General features: G+C 35.7%; 1 protein-coding gene across 13 annotated transcripts in view; it reads left to right on the plus strand.

Annotated features, from left to right (window-relative positions):
- Positions 1–12,893, plus strand: part of KANSL1L (KAT8 regulatory NSL complex subunit 1 like) — a 146,065-nt gene that overhangs the window by 131,231 nt on the left and 1,941 nt on the right. For 12 of the 13 annotated variants that reach the window (XM_027122469.1, XM_027122494.1, XM_027122496.1 and 9 more), the window contains 6 exons: positions 5,061–5,189; positions 7,114–7,232; positions 8,036–8,160; positions 9,494–9,548; positions 10,817–10,929; positions 12,077–12,242. In XM_027122469.1, the coding sequence (XP_026978270.1) occupies positions 5,061–5,189; positions 7,114–7,232; positions 8,036–8,160; positions 9,494–9,548; positions 10,817–10,929; positions 12,077–12,242 (707 nt within the window). The remainder of the gene's footprint in view (positions 1–5,060; positions 5,190–7,113; positions 7,233–8,035; positions 8,161–9,493; positions 9,549–10,816; positions 10,930–12,076; positions 12,243–12,893) is intronic. The other variant, XM_027122493.1, reaches the window with a different exon arrangement.

The raw sequence follows: 12,893 nt of genomic DNA on the forward strand, positions 1-12,893 counted from the left end.
ACACAGTGCCTGGCATGTAACTGGCTCTCTATAAAGTTATCAAATGTATAAATGAAAGGGAAGGCAGGAGACAGGAGAGATGCTGGGCCAAGATATATCTTTTTGTTTTTTGTTTTTCTCGGTACGCGGGCCTCTCACTGTTGTGGCCTCTCCCGTTGCGGAGCACAGGCTCCGGACGCACAGGCTCAGCGGCCATGGCTCACGGGCCCAGCCGCTCCGCGGCATGTGGGATCTTCCCGGACCGGGGCACGAACCCGTGTCCCCTGCATCAGTAGGCGGACTCTCAACCACTGTGCCACCAGGGAAGCCCCAAGATGTATCTTAAAATGAAATTTAGGAGATTTGGGTAAGTGAGCACTGAAAGACTGGGAGGGTTATCATCAGGACAGGTGAAGAGAAGGTGTGAGTTACACTCTGAATTGCCATGCATCAAGAGTCCACTACAACCTTACAAGACACCAAAGAGTAAAAGGGGGAAAGTGTAAAGAAAACTTTTGAGTAAAATTAAATAAAAAGCATCACTTTAGTGAAGGTTAAGGTTTCTGATGTGCTTTTACAAGACTAGGGGTGGTGGTGAGACTCCTTTTACAAGAGATGCGTTGAAATTTGCCTGGAATTTTCTTTAAAATACTCTAGAAAACGAGTGGACACTATTGGAACACCAACACATGCCAGGTATATATATTTTAAAATCTAACAATTCTAGCTACCCCTTTGTGGGAATGAGTTTAGAATTGTCTGCCATCTTATTTTACTATTTAACATCTTTCTCTGCTTTCTTTATCTTTGGTGGCAAGAAATCTTGAGGGCTACCTTAGAATTCTGTTTACTGTTTTTCATGAGAGCTTTAAAAAGTCACCATTGTTTTTTCCTGCATCTGCTTTTGCTTTTTTCTTTTTACATCTTTATTGGAGTATAATTGCTTTACAATGGTGTGTTAGTTTCTGCTTCATAACAAAGTGAATCAGTTATACATATACATATGTTCCCATATCTCTTCCCTCTTGCATCTCCCTCCCTCCCACCCTCCCTATCCCACCCCTCCAGGCGGTCACAAAGCACCGAGCTGATCTCCCTGTGCTATGCAGCTGCTTCCCACTAGCTATCTACCTTACGTTTGGTAGTGTATATATGTTCATGCCTCTCGCTTTGTCACAGCTTACCCTTCCCGCTCCCCATATCCTCAAGTCTATTCTCTAGTAGGTCTGTGTCTTTATTCCTGTCTTACCCCTAGGTTCTTCATGACATTTTTTTTCCTTAAATTCCATATGTATATGTGTTAGCATACAGTATTTGTCTTTCTTTCTGAGTTACTTCACTCTGTATGACAGACTCTAGGTCTACCCACCTCATTACAAATAGCTCAATTTCGTTTCTTTTTATGGCTGAGTAATATTCCATTGTATATATGTGCCACATCTTCTTTATCCATTCATCCGATGATGGACACTTAGGTTGCTTCCATCTCTGGGCTATTGTAAATAGAGCTGCAATGAACATTTTAGTACATGACTCTTTTTGAATTATGGTTTTCTCAGGGTATATGCCCAGTAGTGGGATTGCTGGGTCATATAGTAGTTCTATTTGTAGTTTTTTAAGGAACCTCCATACTGTTCTCCATAGTGGCTGTACCAATTCACATTCCCACCAGCAGTGCACACCCTCTCCAGCATTTATTGTTTCTAGATTTTTTGATGATGGCCATTCTGACTGGTTTGAGATGATATCTCATTGTAGTTTTGATTTGCATTTCTCTAATGATTAATGATGTTGAGCATTCTTTCATGTGTTTGTTGGCAGTCTGTATATCTTCTTTGGAGAAATGTCTATTTAGGTCTTCTGCCCATTTTTGGATTGGGTTGTTTTATTGTTATTGAGCTGCATGAGTGGCTTATAAATTTTGGAGATTAATCCTTTGTCAGTTGCTTCATTTGCAAATATTTTCTCCCATTCTGAGGGTTGTCTTTTGGTCTTGTTTATGGTTTCCTTTGCTGTGCAAAAGCTTTGAAGTTTCATTAGGTCCCATTTGTTTATTTTTGGTTTTATTTCCATTTCTCTAGGAGGTGGGTCCAAAAGGATCTTGCTGTGATTTATATCAGTGTTCTGCCTATGTTTTCCTCTAAGAGTTTGATAGTTTCTGGCCTTACATTTAGGTCTTTAATCCATTTTGAGCTTATTTTTGTGTATGGTGTTAGGGAGTGATCTAATCTCATACTTTTACATGTACCTGCCCAGTTTTCCCAGCACCACTTTTTGAAGAGGCTCTCCACTGTACATTCCTACCTCCTTTATCAAAGATAAGGTACCATATGTGCATGGGTTTATCTCTGGGCTTTCTATCCTGTTCCACTGATCTTTCTGTTTTTGTGCCAGTACCATACTGTCTTGATTACTGTAGCTTTGTAGTATAGTCTGAAGTCAGGGAGCCTGATTCCTCCAGCTCTGTTTTTCGTTCTCAAGATTGCTTTGGCTATTCGGGGTCTTTTGTGTTTCCATACAAATTGTGAACTTTTTTGTTCTAGATCTGTGAAAAATGCCAGTGGTAGTTTGATAGGGATTGCATTGAATCTGTTGATTGCTTTGGGTAGTAGTCATTTTCACAATGTTGATTCTTCCAGTCCAAGAACATGGTATATCTCTCCATCTATTTGTATCATCTTTAATTTCTTTCATCAGTGTCTTATAATTTTCTGCAATCAGGTCTTTTGTCTCAGGTAGGTTTATTCCTACATATTTTATTCTTTTTGTTGCAATGGTAAATGGGAGTGTTTTCTTGATTTCACTTTCAGATTTTTCGTCATTAGTGTATAGGAATGCAAGAGATTTCTGTGCATTAATTTTGTATCCTGCTACTTTACCAAATTCATTGATTAGCTCTAGTAGTTTTTTGGTAGCATCTTTAGGATTTCTATGTGTAGTATCATGTCATCTGCAAACAGTGACAGCTTTACTTCTTTTCCAATTTGGATTCCTTTTATTTCCTTTTCTTCTCTGATTGCTGTGGCTAAAACTTCCAAAACTATGTTGAATTAGAGTGGTGAGAGTGGGCAACCTTGTCTTGTTCCTGATCTTAGTGGAAATGCTTTCAGTTTTTCACCACTGAGGATGTTGGCTGTGGGTTTGTGCTTTTGCTTTCTGGCAATCTGATTCTCATTCCTTTGCAGTAATTTTTCCCTTCTCTGGTAACTTTTAGGATGTCTTCATACTTATGTGCTATATATATATATTTTTTTTCATTTGCTTTGATGCTCAAGTGAGTTATTGAAACATTAGAGTTAATATCAATGTGTAAAAAATTTTGGCTATCATTTCTTCAAATATTACATCCCATTCATTCTATTCAATCCTTTGTTAACCTATTTGGTTTGTCCTTTTTTTCATATTTCCATCACTCTATTCCTTTGAGTTGTGGAATTACTCTTCCAATCCAATGATCTTGACTTTTAGATATGACCATTCTGTTATTCAGGGCAGTGAGCAATGATTTTGTTTCACAATTTCAACAAGTATACTTCCCATTTCTGAGGTCTCTTGGCCTTTTGCCTCTTTCTCTTGGCAATATTAGTTATTTTGAAGACCTGTAAATCTGTATTCTGTGAACCCATTAACTATTTCTAGAGATGGTTCTTCCATTTGTTGTTTGTACCTTTTCTTTGTTTTACGCTACTGGTATTCAGATTTTTGGAGTCTTGTGTTCTCATCTTTAAAGTTGATATTCACTGTTACAACTTCTGCCACTGCTTTTTGTGGGATCCTTCTCATGGAAGAGGTAGAAATTTGCACTCTATACTGTTTTCAGAGGCAGTTATGGATGAGCAGGACATGTTTCAAACAAAGTGGGGCACCGGGCGTTGCCTTATCTACCCACCCATCCATTTCTCTACTGAAGCCTCAAGGACCCTGGTGGAGGTGTTGGCAGGCTGGCAAGTGTAGTCATTCTATTAGTTACTGCAGGTAATTCTTTCTTTCCTCCAGGTCTGGAGCGCCTTTGATTTTGATCACATTTTTGTGGCAGTACTTTCCCATGTGCTTTTGCAGTTTACTTCTCAAATTTCGTAAGATATTAGGCTTTCAGAGATTGCTCACAAATTCCACTCTACTTAAAATTCCTTTTTTTTTGCATGCTAACGTGGATGTAAATGTGCCGATCTGTGCATCTATGTATAAAAATTTTGTCTATCATTTTTAGGGTGCTTTGCCATCTTGAAATCTGAGTCCCAGTCACTGTTGGTAGACCATACTCTTTTTTCTCAGTGTTGGTGAGAATTTGGCACTTAGGCCTTCATATTTTTTCCCTATCCTTTCCACATCTCCAAACATTTCAAAAAAAGAAGCCAATTTAGTTATTTATCCAGTACTGGAAATATGGGGTTCAGACAGAACAACAGTCATGGTGAAACTAACATTTATTGCATACTTATGCCAGATATCCTTCTAATGACTATTACAGGAATTTGTTTAATCCTCACAATCCCACAATAGCTGCTATTATCCCTATTTTACAGATAAGGCAACTGAGGCACAGAGATATTAAGTGACTTAAAGTTTTTAAAAAATTCATTGCTTTAAAAAGTGAAAGAATGGTGCTAGGCACTGTCAGGAGATTGATGAAATCTGGTTATTGCTCTCAAGAGATCCCAGTCTGTTGCATTCTATAATCTTACTTAGTCCTGAGTTGTTCCCAGATTTGAGGTAAGCAGGAACTAACTTAAGGATTCAGATCATATTCAGCCAAGATTTACAGATCTGAACAAATCTTCTCTGTAAAATTCTGTAATTTAGAAGACTGTGAGAACAGATCAACTTTCCTCTTCATCCTCTTCACATAATGGAGCAACTATAGGAAATTGAGCACTTCCTGAAGATGTTTTTAATGAATCTTACTTTGGTTATTTTCAGCTTAGGAGTATTTCATCTTCGTATGTAAGTATTTACTTCATTATATATAATTTTGAACTGGTATATTAATATTTTGCAATGTTACAAAGTAAAAAGAGGTTAACATGCTCATTATATTTGTGTTAAGGAACTAAAACTTCACATTTTTCTTTCCTTTTCAGTACATAATACTTCTCTGAATCAATGGAGAAATGGATATTCTCCTATATGCAAGCCTCAAATGAGGTCAGAATCTTCTGCACAGCTGTTACAGGGAAGAAAGAAAAGACACTTGAGTGAAACAGCATTAGGTAGGTTAAAATGAGGACAGGAGCACTAGTACTAAAAACTGAAAATAAAAAATTCTGATTTCCAAAGAACCTCTGCCTCATGGGAGTTATAATCTAGAACAGTCACTAATTACACAAAACATCCATGGTTCTATGAACATTAAACAGCATATTCATGTAGTCAATTCAGAATTATTTGTGGACTGGGAATCCATCCACTTTGTGAGTTAAGGATTTCCTTCCTATGTTTCCTAACTAGAGTTATCTTCTACCTGTGTTTCCTAACTAGAGTTATCTTCTACTAACTGTCCTCCTGGACAGTACTTAGTCTCCAACATTGTGTTCTGGACTCAAAATATGTCAGTACAAGGTTGCCTTTTAGATATTTATTACCATTTCTGGTACCTATTGTGGAGATGTTGATTTCCCTGAAGCTTCCTCGGAATTTTGATAAACTGGGTGAGATTCATCTAAGGTAACTCAACCGCCTGACTGAATTCCCCTTAGGAACGTACAGTTCCAAGATGAATAGAGATACCTCTGAAACTAGAACCCTGCTAGTAATACAAAATGGGTTTGTTATGGGGATTTGGGACAAGATAGTTTCAACAGTTATTGCAAATAATGATAAAATATAAAACTTAACTGGAAAGGTGTGTATTAAATAACAAATTATCTGTATACCCTATTGGTTCTTATTCATTGTTCCAGTGGATCTAACGCTATATACATTAGTCAAGTATGTCCGAGGTATAGTATGTCAATACACCCAATAAATTAGAAACTATTTACATCCAAGATGTACTTAACTGTAATTATACACGGTGGCTTTAACATATTTACCAGTATGGCTTCTAGAAATCCCACCATAACAGACCAAAGTCACTACCTAATATCACACTACCTGATCAACTAGTGTGGAACAAAATTAAACTCCCACCCACATTCAGGGATATCATTATGCTTTTTTGGTGCCTTAACCTTAAGATAACCAACAGTCATCTAGCTTTTGAGGAACTTTCATACATCTTTGCCAAAATATAGGAAAACCTGTATCTCTTAATATAAAGATGCATTATGAAAAAATACACATTACCTAAGATGTAGACTGTTTTACTTGAATTGATAGATCTAACTTTTAGCTAGATGGGAACATAGGAATAGAATGAGTAAAATGCTGTACTACAAAGAAGTAACTAGACAGCTCTCTAGACAACCATTTTCAAGATATGGATACTGATTTGAAGAAACAACTAGCCAGAAAGGACATTTTTAAACAACTGGAATAATATAAATATGAACTGTGTATTAAATTTTACATTACACAGGAAAATATTTTTCAAGATCTGTACTAAAGTAAAATAAAGAAGGGCAGTAAGAAAATAAACATATACCACTACATAGACACAAAACAAATGGAGAAAAGGAACGTGGAAGAGACAGAAAATAACAAAGTTGGAAGTAAACTTAACTTTGTTATCAATATTCTGAGAGAAAAGAGAAATTTTATTCCTGAAATAGGATGTTATAATAGGAGAAACATTTTCAGAAATCAGTAGTCAGAAGATCAAGTTAAGGAAATCTCCCAAAAAGTAGAAAACGATATGAAAAAATCAGAGAATAGACAAGAAAATTAAGAGGTAAGTCTTAGAAGTTCAACCTCTGAATAAGTTACAGAAAACATGAACAGAGTAAAGGGAGATTAATAAAGAAGGATATGCTGGATAAAAACTGTCAATTCCCCAGAAAATGGAAATTGTGGCAGGATTGTGGCTAAGATTTTTATAAAATTTCCTTAATTTTTTTCATTTTTGATACATGAATTAAAAAAAATAAAATCTAAACAGATCAAGAAACACATGTTACCAAACTAGGAAAACAGAAATTCTAATACCTACCAGTTACATTTAATGTATGACATTCTCAATGGTTCTTTCCATGGCAGGAGAAAGAACTAGATTTGAAGAATTTGCTATTCAACGCACAGAACCAGGATCCCAGAGCAATTTTACTGCAGTTACTAATGTCAGTGTTATATCAAGAACCCAGAATTCATCATCACAAGTAGGTTTTTGTACAGTGAACTTTAAAGTAGCTTTATGACTTTTAAACCTGGCAGATCTGGTGGGGGGGAGGGGAACTTGTTATAGATATTTTGTTAATCTATAACAGCCTTATTTACTAGCACATAATTAGCATATTCAGAATTATTTTACTAAGACGCAATAAATTTGATTAAACTTTTTTTTAACTAGGGAGGTAATTGTACATTAGTCCTTGGTTATGGCTTTTTTCATATGCTAAAAACTTTAAACTTTATCATAACCATCCCTACTTCTTGACATGATGCTAAGCATAATCTTGCTAATAAGAATCCAGCAGTGTTCTTACTTTGTTCTGTTTCATTACCTGGTAGGGAGTAGAGGTTAAAACGTGGGAGGATTTAGAGAAAACAGCATGAAGCTCAGGGACCCAGGAACACATAAATGAAGATTGTAAAAACGATCTTTATTAAAAGGCTCACCAAACATTTCATAGCCTTTCCTAATAAAAAATGAGTTTGTTAAAAGATCATTTCACTGACATTTAGGGTGCTTTATGGTACAATCTTCTGATGTTTTGTATTTTAAGGCATTCATATTTTTAATGGTCTTAAAAATAGGCCTGAATGTGTCCACACACAAATGTGTTGGTTCATAGAAGATACATATGCTTTCTTGTTTTTCTTAACATTTTATACTCAGATTTCATAACAATGTATAAAACTTAAAGGCACTGCCATGTTATCTTTATATAACTCGTAAAAGGAGAGTATCATTACAAGTAACCAAATACTATTGTAAAACTACTACAATCCTGTCTTGCAGAATACAGCACGACGACGATTGCGAAGTGAGAGCTCTTATGATATAGATAATATTGTGATTCCCATGTCATTAGTGGCCCCAGCTAAATTAGAGAAACTCCAATATAAGGAAATAGTTACTCCAAGGTATGTATACTTACATTATTTAATTTTCCTTCTTTTTTTGAATAAACTTAAATTTTCAGTGAAGTTAAAATTTTATTTAATGAAAGGAAGATGCTCCTTTCTGCCTTCCTCCCACTTACATGGTTACATGGAGGGAAAATGGTGAAAGAAACTTTGACATTACTCATGCTGAAAAGAAGTGCCATACAGTAGCACTACTTTCTCAGGTTTTATTAAGAAATGGAAATTCCTAATACTTCAGCATTTTTAGAGTTTTTTCATTCAATATTTAGTTTCCTATTGTATATATGGTACTAAAAGGTACTTTAAGGATGTAAATAATTACACTAACAGATAATCCTTGCTCCTTAAAATGGAGATATGCACAAGGCTGCAGAGATCAAAGAAAGCAACTACCTTTGCATAGAGTATTCGCAGTGTAAGATGATAACACCTGTGACAACCTGTGCAAGGCTAAGCCAGAGACTGAGGTTTTGTGAAGGGTGATACAGGAAATAACGGCTCAAAAAGTTGTCACGAGATTGTGGATGTCCTTGAATGCCACACACAGATCTGTTTCCTGCTGGCAGCAAACTGTCCATTTTTTTAGCCATGATGAAAGAGGTTTAAGATTATTAATCTGGCACCAAGAAGTAGAAATAGAAAAGGATGGAAACAGAGACAAGAGCTGGTTGACAATTACAGTAATTCCTACCCATCTCTATTCTAACTAATTTGATTCTTTTATTCATAATTGCTTTGAGGCACTGAGAGAACTCTTAATACTCTAGGAGGTATTATGAGAATTTCTGCAGAGAATTTGTTGACATATTCTACATTAAGTAAAAAAATAACATTTGTGGTTAGATGTTCTATAGCAACAATGTTTTCAATTTACACTGGTAGGCTGGAGCCGGCTGGCTGACCTTGTTTAGCCCGTAGGGATTCTGTGATGTGGCTGTTAAAAACTCACAAGAGGCCATGATGGGAGTCTTCACACAAAGAAATTGGCAAATGCTAAAAATCAGAGCTTTTTTCCTCTTTATTTTCTGAGCCAGTTTGTCAGCATACCACTAACTTATTTCAAAATTAGTACATTCGTAGGTATAAAACGCAACTATGTATAAGAGACTGTTTATTGTAAGGCCAAAAGTAAAGCCTCATCTCCTGTCCTCTTCTCATAATACAAATACGTTGTCTCTTTTAAAAGATAAAGTACTAAGATACAACCATTTGAATTATGGAAATCCCAAAGAAAGAAAACACTACTATAATAGCTGTGCTTACAGAATAAAATTGCTACACTTAGGTAGATTAACAAAAGCTGTTTGAAATTCGTTTGTATCTTCAACAGCTGGAGGATGGTTGTTCTTCAGCCTCTGGATGAATATAATTTGGGTGAAGAAGAGGTAAGCTGCCTTTCACTTACTGCCCTTAATATGTTATGAAGCCTGCTTAATTTTTTTTTCCCATGTGCTTAATTTGGTATTTGAGGAACATACACTGATTTTATAAATTTTCAAAACTTATGAAAAGAAAGTTCCCCTTTAAGGATATTAATTTGATTAGGAAGTGTTTTGTGCAAATTTGGCTACAAAGACAAAATATATAAAGAATAAAGAAAAGCAAAAACAAAACATACCATTTCCTTACATGAGTCATTGAAATATTGAATTTATGTGAATATATTCAATTCCCAGTATTAGTCATATTTTTCTGCATGGTATTTAGTTTAACAGTCAAGCCTACAATTCCATATGCAAAATCTTGTGAACAATTGCTTTTGAATTTGGAAAATTTTGGATTTTAGAAAGCACTGTGGTACATATATCATGTAATACATATAGGGAGTCTAGGACAGTGCTCATAATCAAATATTAATGTTTCTATAGTGAAATATTAATAGAAAGTAGAATAGCCCCACATCATTTCAGCTAAGATTGTGTCACCAAATGAATTATGAAAACTTGTTTTTTCAGATTTTTGGAATTACAGGAAAGGGACTGTGGACCTGTATGGATAAAACTTATAGTAAGACAAGAAAAATTAAAGGGAAAGATACTATATAACCAAACTAATTCAAAGTGATAGTCTGAAGAAGCAGGTATTATATAAAAGACATTGTTTCCATTACAGTCTTTCTGTGCCAACTGATCGTGTTTTTCAACTACCAAAATTTACTTTTTAATGCCCTTCCCTCTTTTAATGCACCCTTCTCTAGTTCAGAATGACCCTAGCCAGAAACACACCCGAAGTCTTAGAACTCCAGATAAGTAACTCATTAAACTAATTCTCATTTACCTCAGACAGTTTTACTTTCTTTGATATTCATATGTTCCACGAACAGTATACTCCGTAAGGGGCAATCAATACAAGGTTTTGGATGAATAAAGCATTAAGGATATTTTATGTAAGTGGAAAGCACTGTGAACCTGTATGTACTCAAGGTACTATAAAAGTATTATAGGTAAATCTTCAAACATGACCCAACAGTAAAAAAGTTTTAAACTCCCTCTTTTTAGGAATGAACCTCCTCTCATGACATTTGTTCTCTGACTTAGACTGCATTTATTTTAGAGTTTTCTTCCTATTGTTCTCTTGATGAGGAACTCTGACACCTGTTCTCATGTTTCAAAATGTTTCTGATAAAAGCAAAACTTTTTATTTCTAATTCCAGATAGAAGACCTCTCTGATGCAGTCTTCTCCCTAAGACACAAAAAATATGAAGAGAAAGAGCAAGCCAGATGGTCACTATGGGAGCAAAGCAAGTGGCACAGAAGAAACAGCAGGCAGGTGTTGTAAATTTAAACCCCAAAACCATGGAATCCATGTGAAATCTCCAATAATTCTGCATAATAACGAGGGAGACCACTGAAAATGAAGAAAACATACTATATAACATCTGCTGTTTGTGCCCTAGAAGTGAAACACTGCTTATACTGAGTTTACATTAAAAATATATTCAGGCTAATTACATAATGATGAAAGGAGTTTTATATTTTACTCCACTCAACTTCTCATGCTAATTGTCAGCCTCAGTAATAGATTTAACTGAGCAAACAATATGAAAAATTCTCCATAAATAGGTCATTTCACTGTACTGTAATGGTGGACCTAACACTAGGGATTAGAATCTGGGTAATCTGTAACAAAGCCACTTCGGAAATGTTTTTCTTAAAAAGAAACAAACCAAAAAAAACCCTCAAGAAACCTATCCAGGGTAAAAAAGCAAATCGCCTAATACTTGGAACATGACTTTGAGGGAAGGGGGGATAAATCCTAACAACATAATCAGTAGTCATGTATTTGAGAAAATCCCTGGTATTTTATATTTAACTGGACTATTTTTTAATATAGCCAAAACTCAAAATGCAAGATCATGTTGAAATGTGATAGTCACTTTAGTGTGGAGCATCTCTCTATTATTTGTAAAACACATTTCTCTGTTTAGGTCTCAAGATACCCAGATTTGTTGTAGAGCCTTATTCTAAGAGTTATCCTAACATACACGAGATTCTGTTCTCAACTTTCTCCACATTCCAGAGATACAGTTTTCCAAAAGTATAGAGGAAAATGTGAATTGAGTCCTTCATGGACGACATTACGATAACCATAGGATACTCTGGGAACTCAGACTGTAAGAGTCAAGTAACTTGTCTTTTCCTGTTTTCTGGAAAAAAACAAACAAACAAAAAACCCCAAACTGTAACAAAACAAAACCACTATAATAATTTGGCAAAAGATTTCATAAAATACTATTGAAGTCTTTGAGATGTGAGGATAACATCAGGAAGATCAGCAGATGAATTTTTTACAATCTTTTGGGCAGAGCTGTTTAAAGAAAAGCTACCAAGTTCAACTGACTTTATGAACGATACCTTAGGTTGTTCATACAACGTTAAGACATCAACAAATAATTAAATATTTTCTTGCTAGAGCTTACAGTAAAAATGTTGAAGGACAGGACTTGCTTTTGAAAGAATACCCTAACGACTTCAGTGGTGGGCAGCACAGCGCTGCTGAGAGTCCCGCCGGGCCTCCAGAGAGCCAGGACCCCAGTGCACACGCCTCACCTTCAGTAAGTCAGAGTCAAGAGATCAAGGTAGGAGTGTTATACATAACTAGTTAAACCTCCTTTTAATTGACTTCTAAAAACTTGTTTATAGAATTCCTTGTTGATAATTAAGGAGTCATCATTACGTAACAAATTCAGTATGACAGCCCAGTACAGAATGCTGGGTGTAGGAATCAGAGGCTCTGTGTTCCAGCGTTCTAGTTCCATCACTAACTACAGACACTTCCCTGACTCTTTATGTAACACGTCAGTACCTAATTCCACCTGTTCACTTATGTGTTAGAAAATGGGAATTCTATCAAAGTTTCATTACAAACCAAATCGGATTAAACAGAATGACACCTGGCACATAGTAAATGTTAGATATTTCTCTTCCCCTTATAAAAGATTTTTACTTGTCTCCCCATTTGTCCAGTTTTAACCCCAATGGGAGTGTTTTCTAACACTGCATCTATAAAGTTCTTGTACTTTTCTTCATCAGTAGGTGTTGGAAAAGAACCATATCTAGAATCAAGAGAGTAGCGACAATAGAAATTAATAGGCAAGTCATAGAAAGCACAGGGAAAGAAAAGTCAATAGGGGTCTGTAATAATGATGGGATGAAAATGGAGATACTGAGGAAGACGATCCAAACACTTTTAAAGGGCCTTCCCTAAAGTGCTCCTAGGCTGAAAATGA

Source organism: Aethalodelphis obliquidens, unplaced genomic scaffold (assembly GCF_003676395.1).
Source record: "Aethalodelphis obliquidens isolate GAN/ISIS:26980383/991018 unplaced genomic scaffold, ASM367639v1 scaffold2, whole genome shotgun sequence".
NCBI classification, from domain to species: domain Eukaryota; kingdom Metazoa; phylum Chordata; class Mammalia; order Artiodactyla; family Delphinidae; genus Aethalodelphis; species Aethalodelphis obliquidens.